Source organism: Oryx dammah, unplaced genomic scaffold (genome assembly GCF_014754425.2).
Source record: "Oryx dammah isolate SB20612 unplaced genomic scaffold, SCBI_Odam_1.1 HiC_scaffold_29, whole genome shotgun sequence".
Lineage (NCBI taxonomy): Eukaryota > Metazoa > Chordata > Mammalia > Artiodactyla > Bovidae > Oryx > Oryx dammah.
The window spans coordinates 91035758-91058234 of NW_024070213.1; the positions used below are offsets into that span (position 1 = coordinate 91035758).

General features: G+C 48.2%; 1 protein-coding gene and 1 pseudogene across 1 annotated transcript; one reads left to right on the forward strand and one right to left on the reverse strand.

The window, feature by feature from the left end:
- Positions 1 to 12206, reverse strand: part of LOC120858118 — a 28530-nt pseudogene extending 16324 nt beyond the window's left edge.
- Positions 12207 to 13862: 1656 nt separating this feature from the next.
- Positions 13863 to 21649, forward strand: HOXC13 (homeobox C13). The gene is made up of 2 exons (XM_040234348.1): positions 13863 to 14683; positions 20106 to 21649. Exons 1-2 carry the CDS (start codon positions 13948 to 13950, stop codon positions 20360 to 20362), a joined length of 993 nt encoding a protein of 330 aa, XP_040090282.1. The 5' UTR covers positions 13863 to 13947; the 3' UTR covers positions 20363 to 21649.
- Positions 21650 to 22477: the final 828 nt, after the last annotated feature.

Consider the following 22477-nt stretch of genomic DNA (forward strand, 5'->3'; position numbering starts at 1 on the left):
TTCTCCCCACCTGGTGACCGCAAGGCTGGCCTGAATGGCTTGGCACTGGCTATAAAGAGGGATGCCAGTATCTCAAAAATGCCAGAGTCTGGCAGGCATTTTAACTATCAGACAACTGCTGTGATTTCTATAAAAGAAGAAGTAGAATGCAAAACAGAACTGCAGAGAGGAAAGGACCCAGTTCCTAATATTGGAAAGGGCCCAAAACCAGGAATTCATTCTCTGAGAATGAGCCTAGTCTACAATCTAGGCAAGATGATGGGAGAAGTTTGGGTGAACTAATTCAAAACAATGTATTCTCCTTACCTTTGGAGAAATGCTTACATACCAGCCATTTTTGCAGGAGACAAGTGGGGGCCATTTCTAAACAACCTAGTGAATGAATGGTGATTCTTTACTCAAATTTGGAAACACATCAGACTAATAATTCAGAAAACCTACTTAAAAATCATAAATTGTCTAGACCTCCACTCTCTTGTCTATATATCCAGTTAAGTAACTAATGGCCAAAGTTCTGCTTCATTTGGTGCTGTGTACCACTACAGCAGCCCTCATCTGGTTAGTTTATCTAAACTCAAAGTCACTGGACATTGTTCAAACCAATCCCCCACTGTCTCCACCTCTCAAACCACTAGTTGATCTGAAACAGCAGCTGAGGATAGGGAGAGGGAAAAACTCAATGCTAAGTAATAAGTCAAAACTACCCCCTCCTTCCCTCTACAGGCATCTAGACTGAAGCAATCCCGAATTAGGGAGAGGAGAAGATATCACATTAAATCAAACTCAGGGCCTTGAAGATACAACAGACTGGATATTCTAATTACAGATTTGAAATTGTATATATGACTTAAAGTTGTTATCAGACTGTCACCTAAGAAGAGGCAGAAGAATCTTGGAGCCTCTTGGAGTTTTAATCCCAATAAAGGTGACCGAACATCCATTGACATTTATAAGGGATGATTTTGTTTTTAAAGAGCATGTTAGTCAATAATAAAATCCAAAATGTACAGTGGATCAAACACAATAGGTTATTTCTCCCTTGGGTAAAGTCCTAGGCAAATGATACCTGTCAGTGGGCATTTCTCCATGTGTGATTCAATGAGCCAGGCTCTTCCCTTGAGAATCTCCACTGTTCCCTAGGGCCTCAAGATTAGCATCAAACAGAAGAAAGAGACAGAAAGCATTGAGGGAGCGGATGGGGGCACATCCACTTATTAAAAGCTTTGGCTAGAAAATGGCATTCCATTAACAAAAACTTAGTCACGTGGCCACATCAAAATACAAAGGAAGCTGGGGAATGTAGTCCAGCCGTGAAGAGCTACCAGATTTGGGGGAAATAATTGCTATAGAGACCAACCTGGAAAATCCTCAAGAAGAACCAATGGTTCTACAGCACCTTTGTAAGAATACTTCTTTCTTCAAAAGGAAGAGCATCACTCTCCAAAGAGATCTTTTTTCCCAGATGGCATGTGTTGGTGAATGCGGGAGAGAAAAGATGGGGGAGGAAAAGAGAGGACTCTTGTGAAAGAACAGAGGGTTCTGCAATCAGGTAGCCATGCAGATGGACAGGGTCCTGCAGCTTGCCTACCCAGACCTTCCACTCACAAGAGACTGGGTTCTTTTCCCATGGAACTTCTGGCCTCTTGTGTAATGAAGATGTGCCTAAAACCCCTAGGTCTTGGGAAGTGTGGAAGAGAACACAACCCTAAAAAACTTTTTGTTATTGAAAAGAATCCAATACAGCTTAACACTGGACACAGAGGCCATAAAAATCCAGTGAAAGGAGAAGAACTGCCTGGTCTTTCAACCCTAAACAAAATCATATTTGACACGAGGGTAATTCCAAAACTGGATTTAAGGTGTTTTTGTTTTTTTTTTTAAATGCTTCATTCTGGTAAGATCAGAAGACACATCTGGCAGAGATGACGTCATCTCAAGAAGAGTTTGAATATTTACAATTAAAAACAAAAAAACACTTGCCTCTCTTGGCGTCTCACTCCTGATGGGAGCAAACAGCTTCTTCACTGGATTTATCACCTAAGGCAAAGTTTCCAGCAACTTGTTATCTAAATTTCAGGCCTCTGGCTCGCTATTAAAAATAAAAGGGTATCTCCGTTCTTCCGTTCTTCCCTAGATGTTCCATTCTGCAGAGACACTCATTACCTTATTCATGTATGTGTGAAGAGAACGTTTTCCTGTTCCCCTAGTTTCACTGGAGTTTTATCTTAAGCACCCTTCCCCGCTGGGTTTCTTGAAATAATCTGGAAGTCGTGCAGGAAAAACACACTGAGGGAGACGCGGGGTCTGTCAAATCCCAAAGCAAAGAGCAGCGGAGGCTTTCTAAGTAAAATGAAACGGACTTAGGGAGGAAAGAATTCGTTAGTGCAGACACTTAGGGTTGAATTTACTCCGGGTCCCCCGCAACGCCGTGATGGAGTGGAACGTCGTTTCTGGGAGTTCCAAAGCTGCGAACTGAGGTCTTCGGAGGCGTCGGGGGTCCGAAGCCGTGGAGGATCTGGGGTTCCCGGTGCTGGACCCCGCGGAGGCGGGAGATGAGTACCCACCCGCAGCGGCCGAAGCTTGCACACTGCCTGGACAAGGAGGCGAACTTCTGGAAAAACGGTTTTGAGGAGCCATCAGTCCTGGAAGGGCGAATGCGGTGAAGTGATTCGGTCCCCTGCAGTGAAGGTGCTGGCGGCCTCGGCTTCTGAGAAGCGCGGGAGGCGCTGGGCCGATGCCGGGCCCTAGTGAAGCGCGCATACACACAAGGTCTGCTAGGAATGTTTGGAAACACGTTTCTCCCCATTCGAGGATTTTTTTTTTTTTTCCTCTTCTTTAAATCTGCTCCCCTCAAAAAAAACAAAGATGTGAATGGGTAGATACCACCTGGGAACTGAGGTTGTGACTCGTGCAGATTTCGTTTGGTTCAGCCTGAGAAGAAAAGGGTCTCCAGGCCCCAGGCTGGGAGCGGGGACGTCTGTCTGAAATTGTGCAAACCGTCTGGGGCTCCTTTGGTCGCGCAGCCGCGACCCCGGCTGCCCAAAGACTCAGGAGGTTCCATGGAAGTAGGCGTCGGGACCGCTGGATCCCAGATCCCGGTGGGGGAGTCACAGCTCGCACCCCTCTAAGTTACTGCCCGGAAGGCGAGGGTCAGCACACGAGGCCGCAGGGCGGGAAGGGGAAGGATTCTCGTGCTCAACTGCGGCCATTCTCTGCGCCTGATTTCATCAGTTCTCCAGGGAAGATGAGGAAGCTGTTGGGGAATTAGATAGGAAGACAAGATTCTCGAGCAACTTGAAAAGCCTTGGGAGAGAAAAAAATAATTCGACTGAAGTTTAAATAAAGGTCTGGAGCGAGATTATGACCCCGCCGGCTTTTCCACTGAAGACCCTCCCCCATTAGTCTGTACCCCCTGAGCTCGCTCCGTCCCCCGAGGGCAGGAAAAGGTGCCTTTTCGGCCTTGAGATGGGGGACTCTCCCCCCACAGTTTTAGATTCTCGAAACTGAAGCTACCTTGTCATCAAGGCAGATTTTGAAATTTCACAGGTATGTTTCCTGTTCAAATAGCACGGCCCGCATTCTCCAGGTTCACCGTGTGGGGCGGGTCATAGACGCCAGGTTGTCCGTGGACGGTGGGGGAGGGGGGGAGAGCAGTACTAGAAAGCATCTTCACGATGAAATCCTGAAAACATTCTCACAACTCTTTCTCTCACCTTTGGATTGATTATTTGTGTAATTTAGGAAGAGGAGAATTTTGATTGCTTGTGGAGACTCTCCTGGATGGAGAGGAAAAAGAGAGAGAGAAAAAAAGGAAAATCTAATAGAGACCAGTGCAGTATGCTCCACAATGGTGGAACGGGTCCTTTGTGCATTTTTCCTGGCTTAAAAGGACAGAATCTGCCTTTCCAGGGCACCAGTTCCTCTACCGATATGGCTTCTGCTGTGATGAAGGGCACAGAACTAGACACATTTGTCAGAACGCATATATGATATACATATGAAAGAGGCAGTGAGCAAGAGGGAGAGAAAACATGGGTTTTCTCCTTATGTCAATGGAAAACATATTCCTTGGACATCCAGGGTTTTTTCCAGGTTGATCACAGCGGGGTAGGGCTAGCCCCCTCCACAAAACCCTTAGGCTGAATGCAATCACAGAGTGAATTTGGGGCATCAACCCACTTGAACTGGTAGATTCAGATCCATATTCCAAACTGGACAAAACATCTGAGAGATTCCTGCCTGCTTCAGAGCCTAAGGAGTGAGCCTTGGGCGGCCAGCATGCAGAAAGGAGGGAAGTCTCTTCTGTTTGCACTCAGACAGCCAGAACTCAGGGACTAATGGAGCAGTCATTTTGAGGGAAGAAGGGATGGGACCGGACTTTCTTCTTCCTAGGACAAATACATTTGGGAAAACTTTTTTCCCCCTAAAGAATGAGGAGGCTAAACTTTAAAAGGCCGCTCTTCTTACTGGCAGTGTTTGAAAAGAGAAATTTGCCACTGCTTATGAGTGCCCCTGCCTCTGCCATTTGAAGGACAAAGTATTCTAAAGAAAAAACTTAGTATCAGAAATTTGTAGGCCTATAGTATATATGAACTAGGTTTAGAAGTACAACTAAACCTAAACTAAACCTAAACATATCCAGTTGGAGGGGATACTGTCTTCATGAGTTTCTACATGAACCATGCATGACTGTGCCACCTCATACATATTATATAAGCAAATGGTGACAAACATGTAAATATGCAAATGGCAACAAACACATAGCCACCCATAATTTAATACCAAGATCCCTAACATCTAAATGATTTGCTTTCCTCCTTTACCCTAAGGCCAATTAACATTTAGGAAGCTTTGCAGAAGTCTCTTCTCAGGGCTTCTCTGCCTCTGGTCTCCAGCCTTTCCACCCACCCATCCACCCACCCACTTAACCCCACTTAAAAAAAAAAAAAAAAAAAACAGGGATTCTCTCAACTCTTTGGGAGAAATCTTTGTAAGTGTATGATCTTTTTAGAAGACCACTTTCCTATCCCAAGACTGGACACAAGGCATAGAGAATAAGGGGAGGGGTTTCTTCCTCTATTTAGGAGGTACCCTTTCCACAGGAGCAGGCAGGCAGACAGAAAAAAGCAAAGGAAAGCTGGCTGATTCTTGGACACGGCACTGCTGGTTATCAACAAAAAATCCGCGTCCTTTCAAATAAGCACGGGAACCCCCGGAGGCGCAGGGACCAACTTCCAGGACCATCAGATCGCAGCAGCACGCCCTTGAATTCCAGGCACCCGCGCGGATCGGCGCCTCCCCACACGCCCAGAGAGAGCTCTCTGGGATCTCATTAGAATCCGCTCTGCCCCACAGAGAAGTGTACTCACCGCTGTGCTCGGCCATCAGTGCCCACGGAGGGCACCCAAGTGCATCAGTCAAGATTACGGGTGTGAGTTGTGATTGTGACTGTCCCCTGGTTCTGCGCTGGCGCCACGGGGAATGGAGCCGGAGGTTGCCGGGGCGGGCGCCCGTCCCGCTGTCCTCACGGCTCGGTCATTGATGCTCCTGGGTGAAGCGGCTTTCGCCAAGCTTCAGTTTAGGCGTAGTGAAATCAAATACTAAATAATTATCATGTAAAAAACAAACAAAATCAGCCTGTTAAAATTAACGGAAGAGCTCTCAAAGTCTTGGGAGCAATCCACAAAGAAAAGAGAAAGGAATTAAATGCTGGTGCCGCGTTCCCGGCGGAGCCAGGCGGCAGTGATTGCTCTTACTGAGGGAACTAGCCATCCAGGCTCCAGAAGTGACCCGAATCTCCTAAAAATCTGTGCAGAGGGAAAAAACGCTCTGAAAGAACAGTGCCAACGCCTGGACTCTGCCAAATTTGGCTAGATGGCAATTTGGTTTCTGGCAGGCACGTAATTCCGCTAAGTGATGGCTGGGGTGAAATGAGTCTGAGAATTATATACTGCAAAGTTCATCCTAGATATTGTCAGACATGGTGTCTTTATTCTCTCTTAAATAGAAGGCTTTTAGCAAAATTGTTAAGAAAAAGCATTTCTGCCTTACATACATGCCTGAATACCATCTCTGCTTAATAGCTAACTGCATCAGGGAAAACACTGGTGAGGGTGGATTATCAAACCCATGTGTCTGTGTCAATATATGTTTTTACCCACCAAGCCACAAGTCCACCAGACTCCCCACACACATCTCAGCACTGGCATAAAGACAATTAAAGGCTTGGCTTTCCATTAAAAAAAAATTAAATGTGATTATGTTTCATATTCAAGGGAAATATTATTAATTTTTTTACAAAGAGTACCTAATTAGATGGAGATGGGTATCTGAGGGTACATATCTTATGTTAATATTTATCTAAAGTTCCCTTAACATCTAACAAAGCATATATTACATATTTATTTGTTCAGTGATGATAGGTCTATAATAGATGAGAGAAATACATCTATAGTACTTCTTCGGAGAGAATTTCATTAATAAACCAAGCACTGAAAAAATTACTAGTGCTTCAAATTATGGATGAAGATTCTAGCAGAAAAAGTTGTCCTAAGTCCTCAGAGTAAGAGAAGAATTGCACAAGGTTTCCTTATCCCCTTAGAAATAGCATCTCTGCGGACATAAGGGTGATCTTTTCTCCCATCCATTTGCTTATAGTGGCTCAGCTGAAGGAGAGAAGACCACCATTGTAGAGAGCTGGAGTCAGAGGATCCTCTTGAGATCTCCCCAAGCTCAAATCCTGGCTGTGTTTCCCTTCCTTTCACCATCCTCAGCCTACCCCCACCTCTGCATGATCAACCTGTCTCCATGCTAGCACAATGCACAGCCATCGCTGTGCGTGTTCCCCAGCCTGTGAACCATCCAACAGTGTTCAAAAACCAGGACCCTACAGTCCTGCTCCCCAGAAATGCTGAAGACCATCACGTGCAAGAGGTCTGAGGTGTCCTCTGTACCTTGAAATTTACTTTTCTCTAAGTTAAATTTCCTCTGACTATGCAAGTGAGTGTGGTAATCTTTCAGAAGAGAGAAAATGGATGTCCGAATCCTTTCTAGTTCTTTAGATTTCATCGACTTTACTGCGTGAATGTACAAGACCATAACTAAGAGAGAAAATTCTTCTAAATACACTCTAGAGAAGGAGAAACTGGGGTTAGAAGGAGGAGACAGTGAGGGAGAGAAAATCTAGCAGTCCCCTCCTTACAGCTATCATAGGGACAGTTTCCTTCCAGTCACTAATAGTTCACCAAATTCTATCTTTTCAGGAAAGTGGAATTAATTGCCACCAGTAGAAATCCTGTCCCAAGTACCTACTGAATCTTCCTCCTGCCTTTTTGCTCCATATTTCTCATGCAAGATCAGCTATTTTAGCAAAGAGGTGTTCTTCCCCCTTTAGTTGAGTCTTGGGTTTTCATTTCCCTCTTTTTTGGAGATAGGAAAACTACATTTTCTTTCTTTTGGTGAGGGATCTTCTGAAAGTTCTTTAATTTCTGGTGTCCAGCTCAACTATTTTCAAATTAGAATGATTAGAATGTATCTTCTAATGTTACTTCTGAGGGTATCTGGTCATGGGGAGAACTAGGCTGTAATCCATTTAGAGTATAATTTCCCCCCCTTCCTCATAATGAAATATACATACAACCTCTTACCTCTCTTTCTACCTCTTAGGAGCCACTAAACTCCAGGAATCAGCTTCATGATGGAATTGAGGGCAGACTTGTACCTAGTTAGAGAAGAAATGTTCACCCCTTCAGCTACCCCTTTTATATTTATTCCTTATTTGGGACAGGAAAAACAGTCCATTTTGATCCAGAAAAATGCTGTATTGAGGTTTACAATCCTTTCTCAGAAAAAGGTTATTTTCCATTTTCTTCTTTTAAAGTAATCTGAAATCTTAAAGAAACACACAGAAAGGCGAGGGGGAAGGGAAAGAAGGGAAGAGAAGAGAAGAGATGATCTGTCTCCTTTCTAGAAGCCCCAAATTTAAAAGATGGAAGAAATTATCAAAAGTGATAAATACCTTTTCAAGTGTTCGGTTTGTTGGCTTTCTGACCAAAAGTGCCTGTTGTTAGATCTCTGCAAGGAAGTCAAATACAACCCCTAGCAAACACCCCTCCACCTCTTCCCCAACCCCCCTCAGCTCCCTTGTCTAACTTGAAAATGAACTTGGACTTCCCTCTCAGACAGGCCCTAAAACCAGGAGAGATTTTTATTTGTCTGTTTTTAAAGGGTTTCCAAAAAGGAGGAGGTGTTTGGGGGAAGAGGAGGGGGACAGGGTGCCCTCTTCCACTGCAGAGATGGAGTAGGGGTAGGGACTCTGGGCAGTAAGAAGATACTTTGTTAATTTTCTTAACTCTGTTTATTCCCAGAACTTCTGTCCATGTTGGGTGGCGGGAGGGCAAGTGACTGGCAGAGTTGCTGCTGAAAAAAAAAAAAAAAAGGAATAGGAAGAATGAAAATTAGAAAAGGGGTGGGGCTGGGAAGGAGAGGTTGAGGAAGGTTGGAAAGGGTCTCTGTGAGGAGCCTGGCGGGGCTGAGAGGGCCAGGATGGGAAGCAGTGGAAGAAAGAGGGCTGAGGTAGGAATCCTGGAGCCCACTGGAGGCTACCTGATCCCCCCACTCAACCACAGAGCACAACAGGCAGGGTCTGTGATTGAGGGCAGGCTGGAGGAGAATCCAGGAAAAGACTGGAGATGGCAGCCTAATCCCCCACCTTCCTGTGGATCCCTGCAGAACCAGAGAGGAATGTTTAACTGACTTCCCAAACTCTCAGCCAGCACTGCAACCTTAAATTGACAAAGAGGCTAGGTTTCCCTGATGTCTAAGAGAGGGAAGTGAATAGGGCCTGGAGGAAAGCAAGTTTGGGTTTGAGAGCAGAAAGCAAATTAGGAGCAAAGCAATGCTTCAACCCATCCTGGTCCCATCTTCCCTCAATCGAGTGGCCCAAGGAGGGAGAACAATAAAGGTGGAAGATGCTTCAGACTGGAGGAAAGGCCTGGGTGGATCTCCTCTGAGTCCAGGCTGTGAGGGTAGAGAGAGAAAGTGGAGAAAGTTCCAAAGGAATCCAGGAGCCTGGGAGTGCCATCTGCATCTTCATGCTAGAGCCAGGGAGGTGGGGGGAAAGGAGTCAAGGAGGGAAATGGGCAGGGCCAGGGAGTCACAGGATCAGTCATTTTTCTTTCCTTCCCCACCAGTATCACCCTTTGTGACCCACTAGGAATTTCCGCTGAATGTGTGGAAGGCTCTACCATAGCCCCCCTCCCCCCTCCCCCAACTCCCATCCCTTCCTGTTTGTGGCCTCTCCATCCCCCCAAACCCCCTTTTTTCCTAGTTAGCTCAAGTCCCATGTCCTCTGTCCTCTACAAACCTCCTCTTCCATCCTGCCTGCAGCTTGTATCCTGGACCTGAAAGGGCCCCCCAAACTCTATGCCCGCCCACCAGGGCCCCAAGTCTGGGCAAGAATCCAGACCCCATGGTGGTAAGGCTCTTTGTTCTCTTGCAGCCTCAACTCACTCCCTCCTCTTTTTTTAAAACTGGAATTTCTCCCATAAAAAACGGGGGCAGGAGCTTCAGAGCTTCAAACTCTTTTTTTTTTTCCCCTTCCTCTTTTCTTTTTTCTGGAGAATATAGAAGAAACAGAGGAAAGGGAGCATGGGGGCAGGGAAATGAAGGGAAATCAACTGATGCTTGATTTCCAGAGAAGGCGATCTGGGCACTGAATATGGGACACATCAACCTCATTTCTCTCATTCCCTTCTCCCTAACCTGGTATTCTAGCTACACCCACCCTGCAGTGTGTGCAGCAAGTTTGAGAGTTCCTGCTCCAAATGCTGCTAACTTACCCCTCCGACTTGGTCTCTAACACAGCAGGCCAGGAATTTCATCCCTCATCTTGAGAAAGACACAGACATCTGCTTCCTCATTTTCCTGGTATTCTCCTGGAGATGTCTAAGTAGAGAGCTGCTGCTGCTGCTGCTGCTGCTGCTGCTAAGTGACTTCAGTCGTGTCTGACTCTGTGTGACCCCATAGACGGCAGCCCACCAGGCTCCCCTGTCCCTGGGATTCTCCAGGCAAGAACACTGGAGTGGGTTGCCATTTCCTTCTCCAATGCATGAAAGTGAAAAGTGAAAGTGAAGTCGCTCAGTCATGTCTGACTCTGAGCGACCCCATGGACTGCAGCCTACCAAGCTCCTCCATCCATGGGATTTTCCAGGCAAGAGTACTGGAGTGGGGTGCCATTGCATTCTCCGAAGTAGAGAGCAGAATGAGCATATAAACTGTGTATCCAGAGAAAGAAACAGACCAGCAGGGATCTTTATTTGCACAGAGAGGATTGGAGCCAGATATCTTATTGCATACATTTGAGCTTTATCCACAAGAACATGTGCTGAAACAGTGCATGGAGCCTGCCCACAACCCCAAAAACACAGGCTAGGCATGTGCACGCACCTACACCGTGCGCGCGCACTCACACACACGCTTCCAGTAGGAAGGCACATCGAATATCGCTTTTATATATTGGAGCCTCTGAAAACAAGAATTTCAGAGTTGAACTTAGCAGTGAACCCAGTCCCTAGAGGACGCTGAGGGCAGAGCGGCTCCCGTGGTCTCGCTATCACAAATGTCCCTTTGAAAAAAAGAGCGGAGAGCGCAGCCCGGGGCTTCTGTACGGGGCTAGAGGATCTGCTTTCCATTTTCCTTTGGTATGATGAAATGCTCCGTCCTTTCCTCCACACACCAACATCACAATTAGAGACCGAAGGGTCATATTCCTATTCATTCCTCTTGACTTCCTGTCAACCGCAGTCCAGCTCCATCAACCGTCCGCGAAGCCCCGGGCGGAGCGAGGTGTGGCCGCGTGGTAGGGGGTGAGCGAGCGCCTGGGCCGAGGATTTCACCGCCTGGCTTTCTAGGGCGGGATCGCCTCATTGCTTCTGAGATGTAATTACGACTTTTCCAGTAGTGCATATTCTCCTGCAGTGTTTAATTTGCTTTTATTTGTGTCTCAGTGAGATCCACATTTTTTTTTTCCGGGGGAGGAGGGAGAAGCGACCTCAGGCTTAAAGTTAGTTAACCGACAAAGCTTTACTTTGAGCCTCCTGCCCCAGGCTCTCTCCTCGAGGCCTCGCTCCCCACTCCCGGCGCGCCCCACTCTTGGAGTCGGCAGTTCCAGGTGCGGAAGGTCTTGGGGAACTGAGCGAAAAAGAGTGAGGGATCGTTCAGAGCCTGCAGATGCTTCTCCAGCACTTTAAACCCCCTGAGTCCTGAACTTCCCACTCTCTCTAGTCTCCTGAGGGCCTACATCTTCGGCTGGTCTTCCTTGAAGGAAGGCGACTTTCCCCTCTCTTTCCACCAGTCGCTAAATTTTGGCCGCACAGCGCCCCTAATAAATGGAATTGTAAATTTGCTGGGTTAATTAAATCTATATCTCATTGCAATAGGAATAGTTAATGCCCTTATATAAACCTGGAAAAGAACATACTATTAATTTTGTTTATTGCTGGGCCGCCGGTACCCAGAGCCTTTCACTATTCTGCCCCTTATTCCCAAAGGCTGGAGGGACTCGTCTGTCTTTGGGTTCTGGCGGGGTGAGGACGCGTTGGGCTAGACCATTCCCCAGACCCTGGAGTGAGTCCCAGGAATGGGGTTGCCATTTCAGGCCCTTTGTTCCTCCCGGCTGCACCCCATAGCCTGGTCCACCTTGCCCCGGGGGTTCTTTGCAGGGACCCGGACCCCGCACTTCAGAGGAGGGAAAGCCAGGGCCTCTCACCACCCCAACATCTGCCTCTGGGAAACCGGCGGACTTCTCCACCCACCCACCCCCACCAGCCAGACAGCAGGCAGACTTGGGGGCCAAGGTCACAGGACCCAGTCTAGACTAGCCAGGCCGTGTTTGCTTTCCTCCTTTTATCTTGACCTTGGGGCCCCCCCGAGAAAGAGAAGCAAGTTTCTTAGCCAAGAATTGGCTCCCAGCAAGACCCACCTTCCCCTCCACTCGTCTCTCTTTCCTCCACCATCATTGCCCTCAACACGCACTCAAGCTAGCCTGCTGACGTTTCCAAGATTCCTGATATATTTTTCTTCCTACTGTAGCTAGCCCAGCCCGAAGCCTTCTTTCTGGAATTCTGAGATGGCCTGTCCCAATGAAGATCACACAGACAAGGATTACAGCTCTTATCCTAACTCACCCACGCCAGGGCGCTCTCCATCGTCAAACACGACCTTGCCCCTACAGGGAGAAGGAAGGCGGCTGGCCCCTGGGCCAGATCTCAGTACAGACCTGGCCACTTGCTCTCCTTGAGTTGGAGGGATCCAGTGGGTTAGGCTTAGCCGAATGCTATTGCCTCAGCACGGCCTGTGTGCTGTCTGGACAGGAGCACCCAGCATTGAAAATGTTTAGCAGCAACAGGGAAGATGGAGATGCCGCAGCCCCTCTCCCCTCTTTTTTTCTCTGTTTATTACCGCTTCTCCTCAGGGAGGCCCTGTGCTGAAAGGGAATATGGCTCAATCCCACCGAGATGCTCTCTGGAAAGGGGTATCCAAACTGAGCACAGAAGTCCGACAAGTCGGGAAATTGGGAGGAGAGAAAAGGGTGGCTTTTTTTTTAAAAAGAAAATTAATAAATTGGTGTTGATTTTTTTCTTGAAAGATTAGGTAATTTCAAAGCATTGAAACACTTCACATTAAAAGGGAGTGACCCCAAGAACGCTCTGGGAGCTAAAGTTGGGGTTATCCGGCTGGGAATTGCGTTGATCCAGACTCTGCCTGGCCCCTCAGCTTATGGCCTAGAGCGGCGACGGATCCGCGGGGCTGGGGTCGGGCTTCCTGGGGTCTCCCAGAGTAGCGCCTGGGAAACGTTCCTCCAAAGGGGCAGCGCTGCCTACTCTCCCTCATGCCACATTCCTTTTGTATATGGATCCGAGAGCGCGTGCTCTGGTTCGCATCCAGGGCTTTTCAGCTTTCCTAGACCGAATCCCTGCTCCTCCTCCCCCTTTCCTTTGAAAAATCTCACTCCGGGGCTTTTAAACTCTACTGTGTGAGAAATGCCTCCATTTCTCTCCTTTATTCTATCTCAATTTTTCATTGAGAGCATCCTGCCCTCGGTGTGATGATGTTTGTGTCTGGGAGTTATTACATCCTCCCAGTTTTCTGCTCCGCTGGGCAATGAGACTAGAGAGGGTCCCTGTCAGACAACTGGAGCTTTGGAAAAAGTGTATGAAAGTCGGAAATGGAAACCCAATCCCGACGTCAAAGTCTTGCTGCTCGGCGTCGGCGTCGGGTTCCAGCCAGACCCGGGGCTCCCTACTCCTTGCCGGTGCGCTTCCGCGTGCTTTCTAGATTTTTTATTTATTAAGAAAAAAAAATACGATGTCTCCTCCACCCTTAGCTCCAAGCCCCAATCCAGTCAGAGACCTGTGCGGGTTGGAATCAGTCTTCCCCGTACGCCTCCTCAGCCTAGGAGGAAGCGCCCAGGAACAGTCGGTTCTCGCCAGACCCCTTTGCGTCGGCCAAACTCAGCCTCACTCTCCTCACTCTCCCTCCCCGGGGCCTGCCAGGGGGCGGTACCCTGTCCCTTTAAATCTCCCAGCTCCCTCCTCTTGGCCCCCCTGAGAGCCAATCAGCAGAGACATCTCCCCTTTCGCCCCGCCCCGCCTCTAGGGGTGGGAACCCCAGGAGACCCAACCAGGAGGTCACGTGCACTGCCGGCGTCACGTGAGCGCGAGAGGGTGGCCTAGGGGAGGCCGGCGGGAGCCGGTGATTTCTTAATGAAGTGTACCCGCATGCGTAGAGGGAAGGTGGGGAGGGCGGTGGAAACACCAGGAGGAGGAGGAGGGGAGGGGTGGGGAGGAAAGGGAGGAGGGATGGGGGAGGGGAAAAGGGAGCGAGGTGTCTCCCTAGCTCGCAGCCTCTGGCAAGTGGAGTTTTTAAAAAGCTCGAGCAGATCATGTCATGACGACTTCGCTGCTCCTGCATCCGCGCTGGCCGGAGAGCCTTATGTACGTCTATGAGGACAGCGCGGCGGAGAGCGGCAGCGGCGGCGGCAGCGGCGGGGGAGGCGGCGGCGCGGGCGGAGCGGGGGTCGGCTGCAGCGGAGCGAGTCCCGGCAAAGCCCCGAGCATGGACGGGCTGGGCAACAGCTGCCCCGCCAGCCACTGCCGCGACCTGCTTCCGCACCCCGTGCTGGGCCGCCCGCCGGCTCCCCTGGGCGCCCCTCAGGGCGCCGTCTACACGGACATCCCGGCCCCGGAGGCGGCGCGACAGTGCGCCCCGCCACCGGCGCCCCCCACCTCATCCAGCGCCACCCTGGGCTATGGCTACCCGTTCGGTGGCAGCTACTACGGCTGCCGCCTGTCGCACAACGTGAACCTGCAGCAAAAGCCTTGCGCTTATCACTCGGGCGATAAGTACCCCGAGCCGTCGGGCGCCCTTCCAGGTGACGACCTGTCCTCCAGGGCCAAGGAGTTCGCCTTCTATCCCAGCTTCGCCAGCTCCTACCAGGCGATGCCCGGCTACCTGGACGTGTCGGTGGTGCCTGGGATCAGCGGACACCCAGAGCCGCGTCACGACGCGCTCATCCCCGTCGAAGGCTACCAGCACTGGGCTCTCTCCAACGGCTGGGATAGTCAGGTGTACTGCTCAAAGGAACAGTCGCAGTCCGCCCACCTCTGGAAGTCTCCCTTTCCAGGTAAGGAAGGGTCCCGAGCGCGGCCGCCGCCAGGGACCCCTCCCAGCCCCGTCTTGCCTGGGGCTCCGCGCCCCAGCCACCCCCGCCGTCTGGCCCTGGCGCGCCGGCTTTGCTGGGCTGGAGATGGAGCCGGCCGGGCGAGCTGCGCTGAGGAATGCGCCGGGGAAGAAATCTGCTCCGACACGTTCCCCGGAGCTGCCCGGCCGAGAGTGAAGCAATCAGAGGCGCCCAAGCGCCGGGCCGCCGGCTCCGCTCCAGCCGGGAGCTTGCCTCCTCCCCCTCCGCCGGGCTCCAGTCTCACCGGCGGCTCTTGGCCCCCTAAACCCGCTTCCGGCCTGAAATGGGGGGTGGAGTGGGCCTTGGGTGCCTTGGAATCTAAAACCATTAAAACAAAAACGCTCAAGCCACCGAATCAATTGGAGGAAAAAATAAGAACCCCAAGCATTTTCTTGGCCTGAATTTCCAAGAACATTTAGGCACTAGACAGGTGTTTTGTTGTTGTTGCTGTTTTTAAAATACGAGTCTAATATGCCGGGGTCTACAGAAATGTAGATTTTTAATTTTAAAAAGTTTTTTTTTCTTGATTTAAGAATTTGACCACGAATTTCCTGATTGTTGAGGAGCAAGGGAACTGAAATCTCTGGAGAGGGTTTGGGGAAAAAAGGGTGTTTGCATCCCTCTCCTGGGATATAAAATTCTTTGCCTGTTTGTAGGGCTCATATCCTGTGTGTGTGTGCGCGCACTACCAACTCCGCCAAACGTCGGGGAGAGAGTTACCCATTGCCTTAGACACAGAAAGAGGGGAGTGAGGATGAGGTTTCGGGGGAAGGCTTGTATTTGAAGTAATCAGGTCCAGGCCCAGGCTGGGAACCCCTCGGAATTGTCTGGCTATGTATTTGGTGGGGGATTGGAATTCACTGGTGTTCCTTTCCCTCTCCAATTGAGACTATCTCTGAACAGGAGAGAATCCCGCAACACCCACCCTCCACTCCCCAGAGGAAAAGAGCAGATCCAGAGTTCTCAAAATCACATCAGGAGCTTTGGATTCAGCGGAATGCTGAGAAATCAGGATTCAGTGAATCCAGATCTTGAGTCTGCTCTAATTATATATAAGCAGAGCTCAGTGGGAGAGGGAGGGGTCCTGGGGGCCCAGAACAGCCATATATGTTTCCTTCTACTACCCGGAGGGCCTCGTCCTGGCTCTCCATGGGGACCCAGGGACATTTTCATTGGGAAGACCTGAAGACCTCCTTAGGGTGGGCCTGAAATTCCTCTGCATCCGGGATTGGGGAAAGAGCAGACAGTTAAAAAAAATACTGGATGATGTTACAAAGTATAGTAAATAATATTCTTGTAAATATTCTAAGATGACTTAGTATAATACAACTGACCAAGGTGGGACTCACACTAGACACCCAATTTCTGACTGCCAGAAGATTTAAGGATGATGGAATTTCAGTGCACGGTAGCATGCATTACCTACTCTGCATTGACTATATTTTTATATAACATGATTTATGTTGTTAACTACCTAATGTGAAACACATAATAACACTTTTCTAGAAGATAAACACCTCACATGTAGGTGTACAATAATGTGTTGTGGAGATATGACCCTTTAATTTCCCATCTCACCTAGATGGGAAGATCCTTGGGAGGTGGGGATTTAGCAGGAATTCCTGAAGCATGGGTAGCTGGTAGCCAACAGACCATGCTAAGGGGCTGAAGAGCAGAGGGGCCGATGCCCACCAGCCGCACTGTGGGCAGAGCAGTGAGCAGTTGGTTTAGTGTGAAGAGGGGACGAGAAGGAGCTGCTCTGGCATTGCTGTGTCTGCATGCGGAGTGAATGAGAGACTGGAGAGGAGCTCAGAAATAAATCTGAGCTAAATAAACACCTTAAAGATGCCGAGAAAAGAAAAAAAAAAAACCTGCTAAAAGTAAGCACTTTTTGATCACAGCCTCCTAGGGAAAAATATCTTTTACATAAAAAAAATCATACAACCCAACTGAGATTTAACATACTTGCAAATTATGGCATGAAAACGGATATAAAACCAAATATGTCTCAACAGCTTTGTGCTCACACAGTCCCAGTGTGGAAATAGAAACCGGCTGGTGTATCTCAGCGCAGAGGTACAGGCAAAAGGCAGATGAATAAGAAATTATCTTCAGACACCCTCCATCTTTCTACCCACACAGAGCCCTTTTAGAAGTAGTGAGATTGCCAGATAACTCTGTCTATGCAATTGTGGTTTGTTCGGCAGCATCTCAGCATAAACACTACTGTCTCTCTTCAGTGCCTCTGGCTCTGAGAAACCTCATCTGTGGCAGTCTAGGCTGGTGTGGGAGATGAAGGCAATTGTTCAGAAAGATCCAGATAATTAGGGCCAAGATGAGTTGTGGCTTCTCCCTTCACCCAATTATATAGACCCTTGCTTTATTGCTCTTTTTTTTCCTTCCTATAGTGAGGGTAGACAATTTTTAATTTTGACAAGAGATTCCAAGAGAGAAGGTGGGTGTGGTGGGGAGACAGGGAGAGACAGAGACAAATAGGGGGAGAGAATAATAGAAAGAAATAATGGGCTCTTCGGGTCATACTGAAAGTCTCTGTTGATAAGCCATTGGATTTTGGTTGAGAAGAGTGGCTAGGATTTCTAGCAGAACTGGGTCCTCTTTGGAGCCCAGAGCCCTGTTGTGGGAGAGGGTGGGCAAGATCTAGTGGGTGGTAGAAACATGAACATAGGACCCCAAGAGAGAGCTGTGGCTAAGCATCAATCCGATTTTTTATTTGCTCCTCAAAAGTGTCTGTTGGGTTCCCAGGTATGAAGTAGGGTGTGTGTGCATATGTGTGTGTACGTATGTGTGTGCCTGCATGCCTGCGTATTCTCTGAAGGGAGACTACAGAAAGGTTGATTGTAAAATTAATCACCAAGTCCTCTACTTACTTTAGGTAGTATAGACACAACTCAGGGCCTAAATTTCCAGATGTCACCGTATCTATAGATCCCACTTCCTTTCCAGACAAGACAGAAGACAATGAAAGGGAGCTTCTTTGAGAAAGCAAGGCTGAAGGTATTTCCCCAGCTGCCCCAAATAACTGGCAGTTTGGTCTGATCCAGGGAAGGCTTGGCCAGATCAACCCTTGGCATACTGTAGAGAAAAATAACCAATTTAGACCAGTTATCTGCTTTTTAAAAACTGATTCTTTTAGGGTTTATTGATTAAACCTCATGGGAAATTTATAGTTGGGGTTTAGGAGAGCCCAAATCAGGTAGATAATTGTGAGCTTTCTCAGAAAGTGATGTTTAACAAATCAGGGACAATTATCCAGTTAGGTCAGGAACACAAACCCACTTCTATCCCATTTGTTCTCCAGGGAAAAGGAGGTATTTTAAAGCTAAATTGTACCAGGTGGTCTGTTTCCATTTTAGAACTTACTGTGTCATTATGTTGAGCCCCCAAATCTGGTTTTAAAACCTGGCTCTGCCACTTGAGGGTTGTTTTTTTTTTTTTTTAACCTATTCTGAGCCTCAGATTCCTTATCTTGTAAAATGGGTTTAATAAAATAAGCCTTAAAAAGATGTTCCAAGGATTAAAAAATAATAACCTCATATTATCACTACTTACCTTCTGTGTTTTACTGTTGTTCCAGATTCATCAATTTCTCAAATCATAGTTACATCTGTAAGAGCAAAACATATTTGAGAACTGAGAGGTTTTTTTTTTTAATTATCTTGTGCAAAAAAAAAATCCTTTTTAACATAAAGGATCTGCTTTGCTAAAGTGAAGTTGTTTTATTTTTCAGATTTAAAAAAAATTTAGCCTGTTCCTACATAGGCAGAGAAAAGTGACAAGTCCAACAATTTTCTATAGAAATTGTCATCCTGGAGACAGCCAGACCAGGCCATTGGAATCTCCTCTCTCCCATATTCTTTCCATGTACTTTATTTCCCCCTGCCTGTGACGGTGACCTCTTCTTTCCTGTCCTATGTAGACAAAGGTCTCTGAAAGAGAGCAGACCCAATGAGAAAGGGGATAAGGAAGGTGATTCATGAAGGGGAGGTGAGAACAGGCATTTCAGAAAGAGCTTTGTGCCCTTATTCTAGACTGTGTCTACACTTCCAAAGGGCAGTAAGAATGAAGAGGAAACCTTATTCAGACCTACTCATTAGATCCTGCAGGAAGAAGTCAGCCAATTACATTTTTTAAAGTTGAGGGGTGAGTTATTCAGATCATCTCCCTAGTTCCTTACTTTCCTTGAAAGTGTTGCAAGGACCTTTCTGTTGACAGGGGTGAGGTTGGAGTGGAAGAGGGGCCGTAATGACGCACATTAGCCTTTAGTTCCTATGACATTCTCATAGAGCAGAAAGAAATTGAACTAGCAGTGGTATGGCAAGGTATTTAGAGTTTAGGATTAGGGTTCCTGCATGGGTTGGAGAGTTTCCTTCAGCCTTGGTGGAAAGATGAGGATGGGGAACCAGATCAGAATTGCTCTGTCTTGGTGAATGGACATTTGAGGAAGGGCAGGGGAGGGGCACTGATTTCTTTTTGTAGAAAATTTATGTGAACTGCTGGTCTTAACCCAAGAGGGCTCTCTTGGTGTGTCTCCTCTGGCCGGCACACCCTGGGGTGTGGACTCTCTACTTCTAGGGACCTGATTTTTTACATTCTCACCTGGGATGTTACTAAGTGGCTTACAATATTGGACTCCTTGAGAGATTGGCTCCCAGGCAGTCTGGCTTCACCTGGACACTTTTCTCTCTAGCTGTTGGTGCTGGCCACAGATTCCCAGTGCAGAGCCAGTGACCAAAGGCAAGAGGCCCCACTTGATGGTCTGTGCTGACTGAAACAGTCTCCCTGCCCGCCATGCTCTCCCTCAAGCATACAAAAGGACACCTTCCTCTAATAATTGGGCAGAGTATAAACTGACCGATTCCCAAGTGATCTAACTGGTAGGAAAGAGGAATTTTCCTGAATACTTGCAATCCTGCAGGCTAGCCGACTAGGATGGAATTTGGAGGGATCCCTCTACGGGAACAAGGATTCTGATAAGGAATGCTGTACAGAACCAGATTGGAGGCTGAGGCAAAAAGAAAAATCAGTAGTACTGGTCCTGTATTCATTTAAAATTTCGGTATTTTGTTTATCATGAATTTTTTGATAATCATATAGGTGTAATATATAAAACGTTATTTATCTTGATTTCTGAGCTTTTGGCACCCCCCCCCCTTTAAAGTTTGAGCCAGAGGTAATACCCCAGTGTCCTCACTTCAGCTGTGGCCTTGGTAATAGAAGAGGTGCAAAGGATTTGGGGACAATCCGCCTGCCCCCTGTGAGTCCCTGTGCCTTGTGCCTCTACAGCCGTTTGTCGGGTCCAGCTGTGTGACTCACTTCCTGCTGCCTGCCTTCTTTCTCCCCCCAGACGTGGTCCCCCTACAGCCCGAAGTCAACAGCTACAGGCGCGGGCGCAAGAAACGTGTGCCCTACACCAAGGTGCAGCTGAAGGAGCTAGAGAAGGAGTACGCGGCCAGCAAGTTCATCACCAAAGAGAAGCGCCGGCGCATCTCGGCTACCACAAACCTCTCGGAGCGCCAGGTCACCATCTGGTTCCAGAACCGTCGGGTCAAAGAGAAGAAGGTGGTCAGCAAATCGAAAACGCCTCACCTTCACTCTACCTGACTGCCTACCGGCCCCCGCCCTGTCTATTTATGTCACCGATTTGTATCATATCTGAACTCACCAGAAGGACCCTTCTCCCGGGTGCAGACCAATATTTAACGCTAACCAGAAAGAGGAATGCAGGGAGGCAGAAAATATTAGATGGTGGGCTCTGCTGTCCTCTACTTCCCAGCCCATTCTCAACCCCCACCCCTATGCAGATGGAACCTACCTGGCCTCAACAGCTTTGGAGGTGGGTCTGAGTGGACTGTGGGAGAAAGGCAGCTGGCCTCCACTCCCTCTGGCCTTCACCCCTCTCCCCTTGCCAGAAAGCAGAGTGGCAGCGAAGATCATTCCAGCCAAAGCAGAGTTGGGGAACCCTGAATGATCCCATTCTTGCCTCATCCTTTGCCCCGGCAGGTAGACAGGCATCCCCACTGAGGGTGCCACCGGGGTGCAGGACCTGCTGAGCTCCTACTTTCCTTTCAGTCCCTCTTCCTGCTCCCAGCCCCTTGGCACTCCTTAGTTAGGCAAGATATCCCAGTTAAGATTTTCTGTGCATATTTTAAAAGTCTCATTAATGATAAGTATTAGGGATCTGGCATCGTGATTGGAGTACAGACAGCACTTAGGTTTTCTTTTTTCTTATCTGTTTCAACAAAAGCTGGAATTGGCCGAGGACCGCCTATCCCCTCTCCCACTTCAAGCAAGGAAGTGAGTTTCTCTGGAGCCGCAGGTGCCCCCACAGCCTCCTCTGTTCTGCTTCTGGGTCCCAGAAACTTCGCCACGCTGCTAAATATGTCTTCTCTATCTCTCTGTCTCTCTATGTTGAGGCTGAGATTAGGGCAGGCACAGGAGCAGAACTTTTTTTGTAAGGAAAGGACAGACTTCTTTTCCAAGGGGATGGAGAGTGGGTCCCCCAGCAGATTCCTTCTCCAGTTGCTTCTCCATCAAGGCAATAGCTGAGAAGGCCTCACACTTTCACTTTTACTCATTGTCCAGAGGAGAGCCATTTTCTTCCAGGAGCCCAAAATAATCACAAGTAGCCAGCTAATTAGACCCAAATGACATTTCCCTCCTCAAAGGCCACCTCAGTGCTGGGGAGGTGTGGGGGCTCACCTTCTCCTTTCCCACTGGCGCATTACAAAACAGTGTTCTTTTGAAATGTTCATCAGAAATAGGTTTTTTTTTAAAAATGTTGTGTATCTGTATATAGTATTGTGGTGTCTAAATGGCAATGTACTGAATGCAAAAAGAAAAAAGAACCCACAAACCTGTTTTTAAAATAAAATCTTTTTTTTGCCTTAATTTTATTGCTTGCATTACTTCTGAAACTCCTATCCACTGGCTCTATGGGGGAGACTCTGTTGCCCTGACACAGTCAGAGTTGGCCAGGGCAAGAGTACTGACATCACACCAGCCTAGGTACATCACAAACTCATAATTCGCTTTGCTTAAGGTTTTTAAGTTAGTCATTCAGATTGTTAATAGTGTCTAGACAGGAGAAAACTCTTTACCATCCTGATGCCCCAAACAAATGAGTAGGTTCCGGAGAGAAGGATGTGATCAGTGACTAAAAAGGCAGCAGGTTAAGTGAGTTCACTTCAGTTAGTAGTCAGGGCTCAGATCCGGATCCTGGGGCTGAGAAAATGGCCATCCCATCTGGGAGCTGGATGCTCTGGTGGTGGTGGCAGCAACTGGGCTCTAATCTTAGGTTCTTGAGGCCCTTGTGCCCCAGAGGGTCCCAAATCCTTGCCAACAGTTCAGAGCTGGAACTAGGAAGTAGTCCCCTTAGCCAACCCTGGTGGGGGGCGGCATGCAAGCTCAGCATTCCCAAGCTGCTCTCTTTTCTTCCCCACCAACCTGCTCAAGAGGTCAGGCCCCAAGGATGCTGTGGGCCCCAAGTTTGCTAAGCCAACCTTGCTTCTATTCTCCAGCTTTCTTGGGAACCTCAGTCTTCCAGGCAATCAGGAGCTGTGTAGACTCTGCCACTAATTTGTTTTCACTGTCGTGTCCATCTGCGCCCATCTTCCTATCCGGCTGAGTTAATGAGAACATTAAGTTGTCAGATTAAAAGATTTTTAAAAAGCAATATAGCCTAAAACAATGTTATCTCAGATTAAATCTTTACTGCAA

Bases quoted from the DNA above. Each gene is read 5' to 3' on its own strand.
- HOXC13 (XM_040234348.1), top strand. From the start codon at position 13,948: ATGACGACTTCGCTGCTCCTGCATCCGCGCTGGCCGGAGAGCCTTATG. The intron at 14,684-20,105 runs GTAAGGAAGGGT...TTCTCCCCCCAG, and splicing joins CTGGAAGTCTCCCTTTCCAG to ACGTGGTCCCCCTACAGCCC.